Source organism: Cetorhinus maximus, chromosome 28, assembly GCF_964194155.1.
Source record: "Cetorhinus maximus chromosome 28, sCetMax3.hap1.1, whole genome shotgun sequence".
NCBI lineage: Eukaryota > Metazoa > Chordata > Chondrichthyes > Lamniformes > Cetorhinidae > Cetorhinus > Cetorhinus maximus.
The window spans coordinates 15858876-15878593 of NC_135906.1; the positions used below are offsets into that span (position 1 = coordinate 15858876).

At 43.5% G+C, this 19718-nt stretch overlaps 1 protein-coding gene across 8 annotated transcripts in view; it reads right to left on the reverse strand.

The window, feature by feature from the left end:
* The window catches only part of LOC144668998 (uncharacterized), a 54623-nt gene extending 35376 nt beyond the window's left edge, over window positions 1–19247 (reverse strand). For 6 of the 8 annotated variants that reach the window (XR_013573581.1, XR_013573580.1, XM_078531544.1 and 3 more), the window contains exons 1-5: window positions 19151–19247; window positions 13489–13617; window positions 11568–11663; window positions 7758–7862; window positions 1838–1936 (exon numbers count right to left, since the gene is read on the reverse strand). Coding sequence is in view for 6 of the 8 variants with exons in the window: in XM_078531544.1 (XP_078387670.1) it covers window positions 1838–1936; window positions 7758–7862; window positions 11568–11663; window positions 13489–13617; window positions 19151–19208 (487 nt within the window). In the remaining 2 variants the exon portion in view is untranslated. The remainder of the gene's footprint in view (window positions 1–1837; window positions 1937–7757; window positions 7863–11567; window positions 11664–13488; window positions 13618–19150) is intronic. The other 2 variants (XM_078531540.1, XM_078531545.1) reach the window with 2 other exon arrangements.
* Between the last annotated feature and the right edge of the window lie 471 nt (window positions 19248–19718).

The following is a 19718-nucleotide window of genomic DNA, read 5'->3' on the forward strand; positions in this document are numbered from 1 at the left end:
CTCAGCACCACCTTCAAGGGCAATTAGCGATGGGCAATAAGTGCTGGCCCAACCAGCGACACCCACATCCAGTGAATGAATAATAAAAAAAGAGAGGGGCTTTGGTTGGAGCATTCATTAGGAGAGGGGACCAAGCTAACTTTTCCCTCCCTAGTCAGGGAATAATGAGATTAACTGAGGTGCTCCTCTCATTTTGCTCCTGTCTGAGATCAGATAAAACATGGATTGAACTTGATAAATCTGTATGGCTTCAAGGTCAAACAAAAAGTTGCATTTACCTTTTGAGCCCTTAGCACATCCTTGCGCAGTGCCCAATTTGGTTCACAGTGGATGAAGGTCGACAGAATAAATTGTCTTTAATGTGTGGCTTCCTTCAGAAATTCCACCATGATGCGCACTAATAGCTCAGTGAAGAAATGCACCACCTTATGTGATACTGAGCTATACAGACCACAGGCCAGATTTTCAAAGGGCCACAGGATTGGGACAAGGTGCAGGTGGGATTTGAAAATTGCAGTCCAGGAGATCATCTCGGGATCCTGATGCCTCTGGGATGCCTTGCAATGTTCAAAGGGCTACCAGGGGTAGACAGTGGGGAATCCATTCACTGATAATTAAAGGCCCCTAAAACTTGTTTGGGGCCTGTCTGATGTAGAATTGAATTTTCAAACTTTATTTTGGCGAACCTGAAAAATCTGGTGCATGATAGTACACATGGCCAATTTTTTTGAAAAGGCTGTCTATGTATTTTACCTGTTTTTTCTGGGACCTGCTTGTGCTGGTGACTGCTGGACTTTTCTTTCATGGTTGCTTCTAGTCTCATCAGTGCTGTTGGCCCTCTGAGGAGCTGCCTGCTTTCTTTGGCAAGGCAGCAGTAGCCCACAACTTGGCGCCAGGCAGGCAGCTTGCTTGTGGCTCTGATTGGATGCCGAGCCCGCCTCCTGGCCAAATAGGTCATTTGAATTTAATAATAGTGTTGCTCTGTTTAGGTGTGGGTTCGGGACCTGGAACTCTCACAGGTGTTGGGTTCCTGACCCCACTTTGAAAATTCAACTTCACATGTCACAGGTTCATTTATCATGTTGAGCTAAGTAATCCAATCAACAATCAGGCTTGGTGGAAATGGAAATCAAATCACCTGCATATTGGGTGGCCATTCTGCAAAGCTAGTTTTTTGTCTTGGCAGCAAGCTAAAAATTTATGTCAATGTCCCTGAGCTCAGAAAATGAAATCCTGCACCTGATCACTATCTGGTGACTGTTACCTAAAAAATGCATGTGCATGGTTAATAAACTGACCTGAGAACTGAATCAGGCTAACCTGTGATTCCTCCAAAGTGACTGCTTAGGCTCACATCTAATGATAATAGGCACTAACCTGAAGTATTTCAAGGGCTCTAGCATCTATGGACTAATACCCTGTAAAACAGTCAGCACATTCAGGTGAGGCATATTGGAAAAAAAAATAGATTGAAATCTTATTGTTATGAGTAATAATAATTGTCTTTCAGAACATTTTTCCATTCAGTGCTAAAGTCAGTCATTTCCTTTCTCATTTTATTCAAAATATACATTTAAAGTTACCCTCTATCCTGTCTTAGGTGCACACTTTCCCAAGACCCACACACAGTTTTCAAGAAAAAGCTACAGTCAGGATTTATGTTTTAGAGAGAGGCAATTTACTCATTCCTCATTTCTGCTTCTTGCTTAGATTCACCATGCAACAAATGATCAATATTGCTCAGGCCAGCACTGCCAAATCTATATAACGTGCTATCAATTTTTAATGTTGTGTTATCTCAGAAGCTTAATTATTTAGAGAATGATGCTTTTCAAACCTTGATATATATGTGGAGTGACTCCAAATGAAGGTTCAGGAATTATAACTTCTCTGGGTCCATTTCTGATAATTTCCTCTTCGCCATAGTGGACAAGATCTAAAATTATATATTTTAAAACTATCATCAGAATTTTTGTGCAATTTACTTATTCTTCTCCCCTATTTTGTTCTTTTATTTTGAAACTCAAGTAAGGATGAAGTTTCCAAGTATTAAGATACTGGATATTAAGGTCTTTATCACAGACATTTGTTAGGCAATATCTGCTCAACCTCTGCCTCCATCACTTTTGCAGTGAATTACAATAAGATTCTCAGCTAGTGCTCAGCTACCCAATCAAAGCGTAGCCATGATAAATACAATTTAATGTGGTCAGAGTGAGAAATTAGATAATTCTTGATAACCGTAAGTCACAACATGTTAAATAATTCAGTTGTACAGTTCAGGCAATTTATAGTTCTTTATATAGAACCTAGTGATGCCAAAATGCCTCAAAACTTTATAAAATTAATTATTTTTTTGAAGTGCAGTGGCTGTTGTTATGTAAGCATGAAGATGATTGCTCTAATGAAGGCAAATAAGGCATATGGAATGGAATCATGGGGAGGAATAGTTGAATGCAGAACTCTGGAAAAAGGTATTTTGCAAAATTCCAACATGGGAAATGTAGGACAGCATATGCTATAATTGATAAACATCTTGGCATAGACAACAGGTAACACAGGATGGTTAGCATAGAGGACTATAGTAAAGGAGGAAGTGTAGAATCAGCAGATGTACATTAGCCGTGATTTAATAGGAAATTTAGGACATCTGGTGGGAAATACTGAAAAATAACTCAGGAATCCACAGGTCAACTTTGTAATATGTGAATGTATTCTGTGTGATAAAGGCCAACATATGGTTTGAATTAGGTTGTTAGAATTCTGCATGGCAATGCTATGTAAGCAGAAGGTGTTACGATAGAGTTTGTGGAAGAACTATAGTTAGTATTAAGCTAATATTTTTACATTTTAGCTGTTATCATTCTGTTAATGTGTGACGTTTGTAAGCGTAGAAAACATCTCTATTGATAAAATAATGCCATGTTCCAGTGAGAATGGAGTTTGAGTAGTACAAAACAAAAACAGAATTACCTGGAAAAACTCAGCAGGTCTGGCAGCATCGGTGGAGAAGAAAAGAGTCGACGTTTCGAGTCCTCACGACCCTTCAACAGAACTGAGTATAGTTAGGAGAGGGGTAAAATATAAGCTGGTTTAAGGTGGGCGGGGGGAGAGAGAAGTTGAGGGGGTGGGGGGGTGGTTGTAGGGACAAGCAAGCAGTGATAGGAGCAGATAATCAAAAGATGTCACAGACAAAAGGATCAAAGAGGTGTTGAGGATGGTGATATTATCTAAGAAAATGTGCTAATTAAGAATGGATGGCAGGACACTCAATGTACAGCTCTAGTTGGGGGTGGGGTGGAAAGACTGACAAGGTATTAGTTGTAGATTTTAAAATAATGGAAATGGGTGGGAAAAGAAAAATCTATATAAATTATTGAAAAAAACAAAAGGGAGGGGGAAGAAACGGGATGGGGGGAGGGAGTTTAAGATCTAAAGTTGTTGAATTCAATATTCAGCCCGGAAGGCTGTAAAGTGCCTAGTTGGAAGATGAGGTGCTGTTCCTCCAGTTTGCGTTGGGCTTCACTGGAACAATGCAGCAAGTCAAGGACAGACATGTGGGCAAGAGAGCAGAGTGGAGTGTTAAAATGGCAAGCGACAGGGAGGTTTGGGTCTTTCTTGCGGACAGACCGGAGGTGTTCTGCAAAGCGGTCGCCCATTTTGCGTTTGGTCTCTCCAATGTAGAGGAGACCGCATTGGGAGCAACGAATGCAGTAGACTAAGTTAGGGGAAATGCAAGTGAAATGCTGCTTCACTTGAAAGGAGTGTTTGGGCCCTTGGACGGTGAGGAGAGAGGAAGTGAAGGGGCAGGTGTTGCATCTTCTGCGTGGGCATGGGGAGGTGCCATAGGTGGGGGTTGAGGAGTAGGGGGTGATGGAGGAGTGGACCAGGGTGTCACGGAGGGAACGATCCATACGGAATGCCGCCAGGGGGGGTGAAGGGAAGATGTGTTTGGTGGTGGCATCATGCTGGAGATGGCAGAAATGGCGGAGGATGATCCTTTGAATGCGGAGGCTGGTGGGGTGATAAGTGAGGACAAGGGGGACCCTATCATGTTTCTGGGAGGGAGGAGAAGGCGTGAGGGCGGATACGCGGGAGATGGGCCGGACACGGTTGGGGGCCCTGTCAACGGCCGTGGGTGGAAAACCTCGGTTAAGGAAGAAGGAGGACATGTCAGAGGAACTGTTTTTGAAGGTAGCGTCATCAGAACAGATGCGACAGAGGCGAAGGAACTGAGAGAATGGGATGGAGTCCTTACAGGAAGCGGGGTGTGAGGAGCTGTAGTCGAGGTAGCTGTGGGAGTCGGTAGGCTTGTAATGGATATTGGTGGACAATCTATCATCAGAAATTGAGACAGAGAGGTCAAGGAAGAGAAGGGAAGTGTCAGAGATGGACCATGTGAAAATGATGGAGGGGTGGAGATTGGAAGCAAAATTAATAAATTTTTCCAGGTCCCGACGAGAGCATGAAGCAGCACCGAAGTAATCATCGATGTACCGGAGAAAGAGTTGTGGGAGGGGGCCGGAGTAGGACTGGACCAAGGAATGTTCCACATACCCAATAAAGAGACAGGCATAGCTGGGGCCCATGCGGGTACCCATAGCCACACCTTTTATTTGGAGGAAGTGAGAGGAGTTAAAGGAGAAATTGTTCAGTGTGAGAACAAGTTCAGCCAGACGGAGGAGAGTAGTGGTGGATGGGGATTGTTCGGGCCTCTGTACAAGGAAGAAGCCAAGGGCCCTCAGACCATCCTGGTGGGGGATGGAGATGTAGAGGGATTGGACGTCCATGGTGAAGAGGAAGTGGTTGGGGCCAGGGAACTGGAAATTGTTGATGTGACGTAAGGTGTCAGAGGAATCACGGATGTAGGTGGGAAGGGACTGGACAAGGGGAGAGAGAAGGGAGTCAAGGTAACGAGAAATGAGTTCCGTGGGGCAGGAACAGGCTGACACAATCGGTCTGCTGGGACAGTTCTGTTTGTGGATTTTGGGTAGGAGGTAGAAGCGGGCCGTCCGAGGTTGGGCGACTATCAGGTTGGAAGCTGTGGGAGGAAGATCTCCAGAGGAGATGAGGTCAGTGACAGTCCTGGAAACAATGGCTTGATGTTCAGTGGTGGAGTAGTACAACTTTGCCATCTACTGGTGTCATAGCATATGACATAAAGACCATAAAGAGCAAGTAATCTGACATTGTCTAGCTGGATATACAAGAACGCCTGATACATAAGTTCACTGTCCTTAATTCTTTGTATTCCATATTAACAACTCACCCAGATTGGTTAATTAGAGGATGATATATGGATATGCTACTGCTAAGTATAGATGTATAACTTGCTTGTACTTAATAAAGCCAATGAGTTTATTTATAATACAAAAACAGAAAATGCTGGAAACACTGTGCAGAGAGAAACAGAGTTAATGTTTCAGGCCAGTGACCCTGACCTGCTAAGTGTTTCTAGCATTCTCTGCTTTTATTTCAGATTTCCAGCACCTGCAGTATTTTTGTTAAGTTTATTTAAGTCTGCCTCTGTATTCTAGCTGAAATGCCACTTGCATTATATCCATAATGAAGTAAATGTGGTGCAACATTTCCATCCACTGTTGTGGGGGCATACAATACATAAAGTTCACATGATAATAAACTCAGAATTGACAGGTTCAGGCTTTGCTCAGAAACTGTTCCTGGAGATGTATAAATTGGTATACTTTTAGTAGCTCTTTGGTATTCCACACTGAGGTTTGCCTGGTTTGGTTAGTTCATCGGCTTCGATGGATAGCCTACTCATAAGTATACAGACTTGCTTGCACTTTCTGTTCATATTAATAAAGCCTACTTGATTATCTCTGGTATTCAAAATGAAATAATTTGGATTAAGCTTATCTAACAATTAAGATATCTAACAATATCCTGACAATGTGAATTGTGTTAATTGTATATTAATTGTGCTCAATTGTACACAGGTGGTGGGCATTAACCAGGATTCACTTGTGCTCTATAAATCGAGTTAGACTGACACTGTGGTTATGGGACTAAAAGGTGCAGGTTTGTAATGTATAACTCTGTAAATAAATGCTTATAAAAATATGTAAAGATTGGCTTCAGTTCTATCCTTCAACTAGTTTTCTGGATTATTACAAATGACACTATACAAAAGCAAGTTCTTTTCTTTCTTTCACTTATGCCCCTACAAGTTAGTGAGTCAACAGTACAACACTTTCAAAGTATGAAGAATATTGTATTTGTACAGGCTACAAAGTCAAAAGAGGTCAAATATAAAAACTGTTTGGCATGGAGGTCAGCGAGGATGTTAGAGCACCAAACAGATATCCACAATGCCTTGATAATCATACAAAATCTGATGGATGAGGAGAGCATGGATCTAAGTTACATACTTCACCAGACCAAATGCTGGACTGCAGTCCCCCATAGTGGTTGCAACAGAAACCTCTGACCCAGGAACTAAATGATAATTTTTCTCTTTATGTACGTTTTACCTGGGACTGATAAAAGTAGGTTCAGCAAATGTGGATGAAAGTGAATCTTCTTATTGACATGGTACGTATCAAACAGGTTGGAGTATAACAATTCTGAACTTGGCATGGAAGATTCCTTTATTTGAAATTGACAACAATCAGATTTTTCAAGCCTACCATTCACCCCATCCGCTTCTACAAGGCTGATAGCCAAACACAACTGGAGGAGATGACATATTGCTATCCTTTGCTGGGCTTGATGCAATATTCACTGTTTAGTTGTGTTCTTCATGTAAACACATTGAGCAACAACTTGGAAGGTTGTAGTGTGACTCAGTGAACTGGATTAACCTGTTTAGCAATGTCACAAGTTTTCTGGCTCAAGATCCACACTTGTAATTTTCAATCAACTTGGAAAATAGTGCCTGAAGGTGTGAGGATAAACTGGAACACAGTCTGTTGGCCCACAAGAGAAGAGAAAACAGATGACTCTCACGCTCTGCAATCAGTGGCACCAAACATTTTATTCTCATTTGTGATACATTTATTTTGTTTATCACTGGGTCTAGGAGGGATAGTGAGCATCTCCATTGTCATTGGAGAAAGACACAGGGGGAGTTGAAAGAGAAGTCCTGTGGGTTTGGGAAGGAAGAAGGTGGCGAGGGAGAGGTGGTTTTCACTGACTTCAATAAACAGATGGAGAGATGTGTGGAATACTGCCACCTTGAGTTGTTTTCTAGTAAAATATTGTCACTGAGGAAGCTCAAGACGCCATAGATAGCCTGTTTGTCATGGAAGAGCTAGTTACTGAACCTACAGTAGAGGAGCTGAGCAAAGTTATTAACTCACTCGCCACTGGCAAAGCTCCACGTATGCCACCCAATCTCATCAAGCATGGGAAACCAGCACTCCTGCTGCTTCTGCACAAACTTCTGTCTCTGCTGGAGGGAGGGGGCTGTGCCTCAAGATATGTGTGATGCAAAGAGTGTGACCCTGTACAATAACAAAGGCGACCACAGCTATTGCAACAACGACATGGATTGCAGTGTTTTACAAGTAGAAACGCTTTTTCTACGTTTACACTATCAAACCCTTTCACAATCTTAAAGGCCTCTATTCGGTCACTCCTCTCAATTCCCTTTCCAAATGATATTCGAAAATCAGGCCACCTCTGTACCTTACAGGTTGTAAATATTCCTCCGCATACACATACAACCACAAAAGTCTCAATATCACATATTTTAACGTAGCGATTTGTTTAAAGTCCTATAGTTTTTTTCAAACCTGGATATACACGTGAATTCATTCTAGATGGAGGTCTGGGTAAATAATATTCTTTGTGTCCAGTCATCGCATCCTCAACTACTTCAAGCTCTTCACCGACAGGAACTGCAAAGAGATGTTGTAAAACAGTAGTATCAGAATGAGCTGAACTAATCCAGTTGCGGTGGTGGATTGTTTTTTACCTCTCTCTTTGCATCTGTTTTATTATTTATTTGGCACTTCAGAATAATCAAATATTCAACAAGGGCTGCAAAGTTCTCGGTACAAAATGTAAGGTGAACAGTCATACTGCGGCAAAGGTTGAACATAATAAAAAGATGAGGTGAATCGAGAAGTAGCTGCACTGTCTCTACGATCCCTGCGTTGTCCCTATGATCCCTGCGTTGTCCCGATGATCCCTGTGCTGTCCCGATGATCCCTGCACTATCCCTACGATCCCTGCACTGTCCCGATGATCCCTGCGCTGTCCCTACAAATCCTGTGATGTCTCTACGATCCCTGCGCTGCCTCTATGATCCCTGCGCGGCCTCTATGATCCCTGCGCTGTCCCTACGATCCCTGCGCTGTCCCTACGATCCCTGCGCCGTCCCTCTGATCCCTGCGCTGTCTCTACGGTCCCTGTGCTGTCCCTACAATCCCTGCACTGTCTCTATACCCCCTATTCTGTCTCTGTGATCACCGCGTTGTCATTTAGATCCCTGCACAGTCCTTATAAATCCTGTGATGTCTCTACGATCCCTGCACTGTCCCTACAATTCCTGTGCTGTCTCTATGTTCCCTGCTCTGTCATTACAATCACTGCGCAGTCTATACATTCCCTGTGCTGTTTCTACAATGCTTGCACTGTCTCTACGATCCATGCACTGTCCCTACAATTCCTGCGATGTCACTACAATCCCTGCACTATCTCTACGATCCCAGTGCTGTCATTACAATCCCTGTGCAGTATATACAATTCCCGTGCCGTCTCTATGATCCCTGCACTGTCTCTACAATCTCTGCCCTGTCTCTATGATTCCTGCACAATCCCTATGATCCGTGCACTAACCCTACGATCCCTGCACTGTCTCTACGATCCCTGCACTGTCTCTATGATCCCTGACCTGTCCCTACGATCCCTGCGCTGTCTCTACAATCCCTGCACTGTCTCTATGACCCCTATTCTGTCTCTATGATCACTGCGCTGTCATATAGATCCCTGCACAGACCTTATAAATCTTGTGTTGTCTCTATGATCCCTGCACTGTCCCTACGATCCCTGCGCTGTCCCTACGATCCCTGCGCTGTCCCTACGATCCCTGCGCTGTCCCTACGATCCCTGCGCTGTCCCTACGATCCCTGTGCTGTCCCTACGATCCCTGCGCTGCCCCTATGATTCCTGCGCTGTCTCTATGCCCCCTATTCTGTCTCTATGATCACCGCGCTGTCATTTAGATCCCTGCACAGTCCTTATAAATCCTGTGATGTCTCTACGATCCCTGCACTGTCCCTACAATTGCTGTGCTGTCTCTATGTTCTCTGCTCTGTCATTACAATCCCTGTGCAGTCTATACATTCCCTGTGCTGTTTCTACGATGCTTGCACTGTCTCTACGATCCATGCACTGTCCCTACAATTCCTGCGATGTCACTACAATCCCTGCGTTGTCTCTACGATCCCTGCGCTGTCCCTACGATCCCTGTGCAGTATATACAATTCCCGTGCTGTCTCTATGATCCCTGCACTGTCCCTACGATCCCTGCACTGTTCCTACGATCTCTGCGCTGTCCCTATGATCCCTGTGCTGTCCCTACGATCTCTGCGTTGCCCCTACGATCCCTGCGCTGTCCCTTTGACCCCTGCGATGTCTCTATGATCCCTGCGCTGTCCCTACAAATCCTGTGATGTCTCTAAGGTCCCTGCATTGACTCTCAGATCCCTGCATTGTCCCTATGATCCCTGCGCTGTCTCTATGATCCCTGCGCAGTCCCTATGATCCCTGCGCTGTCCCTGTCATTCCTGTGCTGTCCCTAGATCGCCCGATGCTTGCACTGACTCTGCAATCCCAGCGCTATCTCTACGATCTCTGTGTTGTCATTAAGATCCCTGCACAGTCTGCACGATACACGTGTCTCGACGATCCCTGTGCTGTCTCTATGGTCCGTGTACTGTCATTACGATCCCTGCGCAGTCTATATGATCGCTGCGCTGTCTCTATGATCCCTGCGCTGTCCCTACGATCCCTGCACTGTCTCTATGACCCCTATTCTGTCTCTACGATCACCACGCTGTCATTTAGATCCCTGCACAGTCCTTACAAATCCTGCACTGTCTCTAAGATCCCTGCAATGTCTCTAAGATCCCTGCACTATCGCTACGATTCTTGCACTATCTCTACGATCCCTGCACTGTCCCTACAATTGCTGTGCTGTCTCTATGTTCACTGCTCTGTCATAACAATCCCTGCGCAGTCTATACATTCCCTGTGCTGTTTCTACAATGCTTGCACTGTCTCTACGATCCATGCACTGTCCCTACAATTCCTGCGATGTCACTACAATCCCTGCGCTATCTCTACGATCCCTGCGCTGTCCCTTCGATCCCTGTGCTGTCTCTATGATCCCTGCGCTGTCCCTACGATCCCTGCACTGTCCCTATGATCCCTGTGCTATCTATATGATCCCTGCGCTGTCCCTATGATCCCTGCGCTGCCCCTACGATCCCTGCGCTGCCCCTACGATCCCTGCGCTGTCTCTGATCCCTGCGCTGACCCTACGATCCCTGTGCTGTCTCTATGATCCCTGCGCTGTCCCTATAATCCCTGCGCTGTCCCTACGATCCCTACATTGTCCCTACGATCCCTGCGCTGTCTCTACATTTCCTGCGCTGCCTCTACATTTCCTACTCTGCCTCTACATTTCCTCCGCTGTCACTATAATTCCTGCACTGTCCCCACAATCCTTGCGCTGTCCCAACAATCTCTGTGCTGTCCCTACAATCCCTGCACTGTCACTACGAGAGCTACCTCTCCAATCCTTACTAAGTCTATAGAATCCCTGTACTGACTCCAATTCCTGTTTGGTCTATATAATCCCTGAACTGTCTCTATGATCCCTGCGGAGCCTCTACAATCCCTGCACTGTCTCTATGATCCCTGTGTTGTCTCTACGATCCCTATGCTGTCTCAGTGATCCCTGCACTGTTTCTACGATCCTGTATTTTTTCTATGATCCCTGTGCTGTCTCTACTATCCCTGTCACAAAACAAAAACAGAATTACCTGGAAAAACTCAGCAGGTCTGGCAGCATCGGTGGAGAAGAAAAGAGTCGACGTTTCGGGTCCACATGACCCTTCAACAGAGGACCCGAAACGTCGACTCTTTTCTTCTCCACCGATGCTGCCAGACCTGCTGAGTTTTTCCAGGTAATTCTGTTTTTGTTTTGGATTTCCAGCATCCGCAGTAGTTTTTTGTTTTTATCTACTATCCCTGTGTTGTCCCTGCTGTCCCTGTGCTATCTCTTCAATCCCTGTTCAGTCACTATGATGCATGTTTAATCCCTAAAGTCCCTACATTGACTCTGCAATTCCTGTTTCGTTTCTACAATGCCTGTGCTATTATTAAGATTACTTTGAATTCTGTACAGTCTCTGCTGTTAATCCCTGCTATTTTTATAATCCCAATGCTGTCTCTACCATCATTCAGCGCCCCAGTCCTTTGTTTCCAGCCCCATCTCAATGTTGTTTACCAGAAGATTTACCTCATTAGCAACATGCTCTGTTTAATTATATTTTACATAATAAATGCTCCAGTTGTAATGCTGTGCTACTCACATAATTTGTTGGAACTGCGTTGTCTACGCCTAAATTGCAATGGCTTATTTTTCTGCTGCTCTGCTTCAGGGAATGATGGCACTTTCCTTGGGTGACCTGGAATAAGGGAAACATTAGCTTTAAGAAAAAATCTAAGCCTGAAAAACAATCAGATGATGTGACACTCGGCCAACTGTGGGTGACTTTGTCCTGCTCTTTGCAGAATTTTCCCATGCTGACAAATACCTGCAAAATACATTTTGTTTGTTTTGGCCTTACAATTGACTTCTTATAGCTAGCAACAAATCTAAGGGGAAGGAAACACGCCCCACACACTTCAGCCATTTCTTGTGTCAGCATGAAATCACCTAATACCTAGCTAAAGCAAAAATAATCATCACAGGTTTCAGAAAGGATGGCCATGATTGACTAACTTGAAAGAGTTCTGAGGTGACAGATATAGTTGTGTACATAGATTTTCAGAATCTTTGACAAAGTGCTACACAGGAGAAAGGGCTATGGAATTACGGGAAGGAAAGACAATTGGATTAATCACAAATTAGAAAGGAGGAAACAGAAAGTAATTCAGGTAAGTTTTTCCGAGTGGTTGGAATTGTGTGGCGGTCTTGTTCCTTTACTGCTTCTATTCATTGTATACATAAATAATTAGGATAAAGCACTATGATATTATATTTTGTCAAGCATTATAAACTAAACAATATCAGCAATTTATAAATTTTTAGGTTTAATGCAATAATCTCTCCAAACAATAAATGGATTATTTTATCCAATCAAGTTTGGTGTCCAATTTGACAGATGAAAATAAAAAAAAATGAAACAAACTAATTCTGAGGATCAAAGAAATCGGCAAGGGGATATTAATAAGAATAAACAACAAATTGGTGGACGAAAATCAATGTGAGTAAATGCTGGGTGGGTGTATTTTCAATAAAAACAAGCTATTACACTTTGAATGGGAGGAAAGTTGAGTGAAATAGAAAAGACATTTGGGGGTTCAGGTTCAAAAGACATTTAAAGCAGCACTTCAAGTGGATAAAATTATAAAAATACCAATGGACTATTATTTATGACAAGGAGTATAGAATATAAAAATTAAGATATAATGGTGAATCTACATAAAACCTTAGTAAGTACTATCTGCAATTTTTGGATGCCAGTATAGGAAAGATGTTCAAGAAATGGAGAGGGTACAGCACAGATTGACTAGGACTCTGTCTGGTATGAGGAAATATAATTATGAAGAAAGACTCAAAACTCAAGGCTTATGAATGAAAAATTACAATTCTGATGAATTACTGGAAGGCTAAAGCGATCATATCACAAATCAGCACTTTCATGACAGAGGAGGGAAGGTTGGAGAGAACATTGCCCCATTAAGAACTTTCAAAGTGTCAGTCATGGATCAGTGGTGGCACTCTTGCCTCTAAGGTGGCAGGTTCAAGTTCCACTGCAGAAACTTTAGCACATAAAATAGGCTGATATATTAATTCAGCACTGCACTGTTGGAGGTGCCATCTTTAGTATAAGACATTAGACTAGGGCCCCATCGGCTCTCTCAGGCAGAAGTCAAAGATCCAAGGACATCAGTTAAAAAAGAGCAAAGGTGTGCCTCAACCAACATCACTAAAAGAGATTTTCTGGTTATCTTATTGCTATTTTTGGGATCTTGCTGTGTGCAAATTGACTCCTATATTTCCCATATTACAATCATGACCATGCTTCAACAAACGTATTTAATTGGTGCTACGTAAGTCAAGTTATTTCTTTCAATGAGTTTCAGCATAACATAGGTTAAATTCAGAGTACTCCCTCCACACTGCCTAGAAGCTAACATGCAAGGTGAGAGCGTGCTCAATGTACCCAATCTGTGATACAGTTAAAGTTTCACTCACTATTGTTTGACTGTAGTGGTTTTCCTCACCTCCATGCAATCTGGGAGGGGGTTCACTTCTACGCCCCACCATGGAGATTTGACTATGCTGTCTGTGAGTGTTGTCTTCATGTAGAATTCTCCCTTCAGGTAGACGGGCAAGCTCTGAAATGAAGCGCACTATGGGGATTTATAATAAACATGGAAGAGTGGGACAGCAAACTTTTGTTCTCTCACTTTTACAGCTACGATTACCATTATGTTGAATTTTCTCAATAAATCAAGGTGAACAATTATCTCCAATAAAACAAAGCATAGCCACCACCAAATAATGGGAACTGGAAGCAGCTCATGACATTGGCTCGTAATTTTCTTATCCTTCTTGCAAGAATTAACACTTGCAGAAATGCAGAGGACAACAACTAACAAAAATGTGGAATTTTAATACTATCACTTTATCTTTAGAAGAAGCTCTTGGATTTCCACATCATTTTCATCAAATCAATCTTGGCTTCTTCTGGTTGAGAAGCCCGCCACCTCTGCAGTTGTTTCTTGAAGGACAGATTTTAACTCCAGCCACAAAAGACTGCTTGGATTCCCTGATGACCAGGCTACAAAAGCTGTACATAGGGAAGCAGCAAACAAACGTCTGAGTCATTGAAAACTAGTGGACAGTGCTCGCTGAGAGGATACATATGAATGCATATATGGGAGATATGAGATTCTTCTAAGAAACCTTGAGATCTGTATATGGACCTCCCTACAAGATGCAGGCATTACTAAAAGCTTCAGGTGGCACAATCCTGCTCATAGATAGAATCCATCTTGCATCACTGGTCAGGACATTTTGAGGGCTTACTTAGTGTCCAGCAGAGGGTGGACAAGCTGTCCATCGCAAAGATCTCCCAGAGGGAAGTGAATTCTGAAATGGATGAAGCATCAACCTGTGAAGAGACCAAATCTGCTACAAAGAACCACAGAATCACAGAATCTTTTGTGTGGGAGGCCGTTCGGCCCATCGAATCTGCAGTGGCTCTCTGAAAGAGCATTCTACCTAGTTGCACTCCCCTGTCTTATCCCCATAACTATGTACATTCTTTCTTTTCAGATAGCAATCCAATCTCCTTTTGAATACCTCAGTCGAACCTGCCTCCACCACCCTCTTAAATGGTTCGTTCCAGACTCCAACCACCTTCTGGGTGAAAAAGCACTTCCTCACATTGCTTTTAGTCCTTTTGCCCATTATTTTGAAACTGTGCCCTCTGGTCCTTGTTGCTCTCATGAGTGGGACAGTTTCTCACTATTTACCCTGTCCAAACCCCTCAAGATTTGAATACCTCTATTAGGTCTCCTCTCAGCCTTCTCTTCTCCAAGGAAAACAGTCCCAACCTCTCCAATCTATCCTCATAGTTACAGTTCTTTATCGCTGGAATCATTCTTGCATCTTCTCTGCACTCTCTCCAATGCCTTCACATCTTTCCTCAAGTATGGCACCCAGAACTGGACACAGAACTCCAGGGGAGGCCTAACTAGTGTCTTATACAAATTTAATGTGACCCCCTTATTCTTGTACTCAATGCTGCTATTAATAAAGCCTAAGATACTATATGCTTTATTAATTGTTCTCTCAACATGCCCTGCCATCTTCAATGACTTATGTATATATACACCAAGGTCCCTCTATTCCTGCACCTCTTTTAGAGGCTCTCCCTTTATTTTATACCGCCTCACCATATTCTTCCTGCCAAAATGAATCACCTCACACTTCTCTGCATTGAACTTCATCTGCCACTTGTCTGCCCAATCCACCAACATGTCTATGTTTTTTTAAAGTTCAGGACTATCCCCATCACAGTTGACAACATTTCCAATCTTCGTATCATCTGCAAATTTGAAATCATTCCCTGAACACCACAACCTAGGTCATTAATATATATCATGAAGAGCAAGAGTCCCAACACTGACCCCTGGGGATCTCCACTACAGACCTTCCTCCAATCTGAAAAACAACCATTTGTCACTACTCTGTTTCCTGTCACTCAGCCAATTTCTTATCCAAGTGCCTACTTTCCCTGTTATTCCATGAGCTGGAATTTTGCTCACAAGTCCGTTGTGTGATACTGTATCAAATGCCTTTTGAAAATCCATATATACCACATCAACAGCGTTTCCCTTATGAACCTTCCCTGTTACCTCCTCAAAAAACTCCAGCAATTTAGTTAAACATGATTTTCCCTTAATGAATTGATGATGGCTTTCTTTACTTATCTTGCCCTAGTATAAGTGACTATTGATTTTGTTCCAAACTATAACTACAGAAGGATTAAAAGCAAACAAAGCCCGTGGAATAGATGGGATTTCAGCCAAGGTCCATAAACAGGAAGGAAATGTGATCCTTGATAGACTTAGAGATTTGCTTACAACTTATGGGAGATGATGGTGTAGTGGCAATGTCACTGGACTTGTAATCCAGTGGCCCAGGCTAATACTTTAGGCACATGGGTTCAAATCCCAATACAGCAGCTGGTGGAATATAAATTCAAGCAATAAATCTGGAACATAAAGCTAGTCTCAGTAATGGTGACCACGAAACTATCATCAATTGTTGTAAAACCCCATCTGGTTTGCTAATGCCCCTTTAGGTAAGGAAATCTAGCCTACACGTGACTCCAGGCCCACTGCAATATGGCTGACTCTTAAATGGCCTAGCAAGCCACTCATTTCAAGGACAATTAGGGATGGGCAACAAATGCTGGCCTTTGACAGTGACACCCACTTCCCATGAAAGAATAAAAATAATGTTGAGGGAAAGGGACTGGGTGTCAGATCTTTGAGATGCAGTGTTTGCAGAGGCACCACCTTACTCTCCATTGCAGGTAAAATCTTGGCCGGTTCTTGTGAGGATTTGTGCCGAGACAGATCCAGGAGAAGTGTAGAGAACAAAACATGGGCCTGTATGCTATTTTTGTAGATCTCACCGAAGTGTTTGATACAGTCAGATCTGACAGACTTTTGGAAGATACCCTCCAGTTAAGGGTGCCTTCCAATGCTCCCCATCATCCTCTGTCAACTGCATGAAGTCCTGAAAGGTCAGATTGAGCAGAATGAAGCCCTCTCAGACAGCTTTTCTCCCCCTTATTCTTTCATGGGATCTGAGAGTCACTGGCAAGACCAGCATTGTTGCCCATTCCTAATTGCCCTTGAACTGAGTGGCTTGCTCGGCCATTTCAGAGGGCAGTTAAGAGTCAACCACATTGCAGTGGGTCTGGAGTCACATATAGGCCAGACCAGGTAAGGACAGCAGATTACCTTCCCTAAAGGGCATTCATGAACCAGATGGATTTTTACAACAGTCGATCATAGATGTCATGGTCACTATTACTGAGACTAGCTTTATAATTCCAGATTTATTAATTGAATTTAAATTCCACCAGTTGCCATGGTGTGATTTGAACCCATGCCCCCTGGAGCACAGTGTTTCTCTCTCCACAGATGCTGCCAGACCTGCTGAGTTTTTTCCAGCAATTTCTGTTTTTATTCCCCACAGCATTAGCCTGGGCTTCTGGATTACTAGGCCAGTGACAAAACCACTACACCACCACCTTCCCCTACAGTTTCCCTATTTTCGATGATGTTAAGCAAGGGTGTATTCTAGCACCACCAACCCTCTTCTCTATTTTCTTCAGCATGATGCTTCAGGTGGTAAAGGCAGGCTTGACAGAGAGCACACACATCCACTCTGAATAGACAGCAATCTCTTCAACCTTGCGACGACTACTAGCACATGCCAAAACCACTGAATAGCTTATCATGGAGCTTCTGTTTGCTGTTCATTGCACCCTTCTGGCACACACAGAGGAGACAATGAAGCTCATTGTAAATTATCTCTCTGAGGTAGCAAATACCTTTGTCCTTACGATTAGCCTAAAGAAATTGGAAGTACTGTACCACCCGTGGCCCCAAGGAAATTACAATCTACCGCAGATCAGCATTGACAGCAGCAACCTCAATGCAGTAGAACAGTTTATCTATCGAGGTAGCATTTTCCCAAATACTGCCACTGTCAACAAGGATATAGACAATTGGCTGTCCAAGGCCAATAGATTCTTTGGCTGCCTCTCAAAGCGCATCTGACAAAACCATTCACTATGCATTTCAATCAAACCTCAGGTATACAGAGTGGCTGTCATCACATCTTGGGTTCTATAATGCAGCTTTTTAAAAATATTCATTCATGGGATGTGGGCATTGCTGGCTAGGCTAGCATTTATTGTCCATCCCTAATTGCCCTTCAGAAGGTGCTGGTGAGCTGCCGTCTTGAACCAGCCAAAAAGACAGCTCTCTCTGGCTGACATTGATCAACAGGGATGGCAGCAGGAGGCTGCCAACAGAGACAGCTAGTAACCGGGAAAGCAACCTACAAATTCAAAATCACAGTCACGATGCTGCTGCAGAAAGGCACAATGGGAGGAGACTGCTTAAACCACAGCCCATATGAACCAACATTCCTGTGCCAAACTGTTTAAATGCCTGCAGATCAAGAATTGGCCTTTCCAGTCACTAATGATCATGCCAACTACTACAGAGACAAACCTTCACATGATCTTCGCTTGCAAGGAATCTGGCATCATCATAATTTTATAATGTCAATGTGTGTATATCCTGAAGCTGCTGACTTATGCTAGAGTACAGGGCTATGAGTGTCAGATGCTTTCTGGTATCTTGCCAAAGCAGCCATTCTTCAAATCTTTATATGTGAGCCCACACAGAGTATTGACAGGCTGTTTAGTTATTGAAAGGGCATTACAGCCAACACAAAACTGGTAATCACCCACACAAACAAATAATAGCTACCAAGGGGGAGAACCCTGCCAGATATTCCTCTTCTTTGCCTCGGCATAGTGTGGCCAAATGTAGCATGCTGAGATCAACTGACTCAGCACAGGCAAGACTTTAACCTGAGACCATCTGGTGTACATGACCTTGGGCTACTCCGTCTTTACCAATTGAATGAACAAGGAATTGGACAAAAAGGTTAGTGTTAGTCCTTGTGGATAATACACCCATTGTTAAGAATTTTTAAATCTCAGATGAAAGTTGTATCAGCTTGGTCAACTGGTAGTACTGTTGCTACTAAGACAGAAGAGTATAGGTTCAAGCCCCATTCCAGGATGGTAGCATAATCTAAGCTGATACTTCAGTTGAGGGCTAAAGGACGCTCCCATTATAAGAGGAGTTGTATATTTGATGGGATATTAAACTGAAGCCCCGTCTGCCTGTTTAGACAGATGTAATAGATCCAATGGCAGTATCTGAAGAAGAGTAGGGTAATTCTTCTGGTGAAGATTTTTCCCTCAACCAACATAGATATTGCACTCATTTATCTCATTACTATTGTGGGGCCTTGCTGGGTGCATATTGATGCCATATTTAACTATATACCAGCAATGACTATACTCAAAAAGTGATTCATCAGCTGTGAAACGTTTTGGGTCCGGATGGTGTGAAATACAAGTTTATTCAACTTTTCTTGATCAAAATCTGTGTTAGTGGTCAGGGTTGGCAAAATCTACAATCTTACCCAGTAATTATGTAAGTGACTATATAACTCTGACCTGGTGAGTGTGCCTATTGGCTGTGAAATTTGAGAATTATTTACTTAAAGTTAGCTATGAGTTCAATGGCTAAGCTCGCCATTGTGTCAAGTACTCACCCAGAGGTAAATGGGCCAGAATGCAAGTGAGGAGCAGCAGGTAACCACACGCCGCCATCTTGAGCCCCGCCAGGTGTGAGGCGCCGCCACGCGCTTCCAGCCCAACACAGGCCCCATTGTGGCGTCACCGGACCGCAACCGCCAATCAGGGAGCAGCTCGGCGCGGAGCGGGAGACCCTCAGGTGCGGCTTGTGACTGGAGCGCGTGCGCGCACGACCGAGGCGCGAGCGCTGTTAGAAAGCGCGCGCACTTTGTTCCCTTAGGCGGTTAGAAGAGAGGCATCTTATTGTTTGTTGCTGCTCGTGGAAATCTCTTTAAACTACTGACTTACCAGGAATCTATAATAATAATAATAATACCGGAACTTGGGTGTTATATGTAAAGGCATAGAGTACAGAAGTAAGGAAGTTAGGATGAATTCTTATGCAGTACTGGTTAGGCTTCAGCTATTGTGTTCAGTTTCTGGGCATCATATTTTAGGAAAGGCTTTAGAGAAAGTTCAGGAAGGATTTATTTACAACGGTTCCAGGGATGAAGGACTTAGTTGCTTGGATAGATTGGAGAAGTT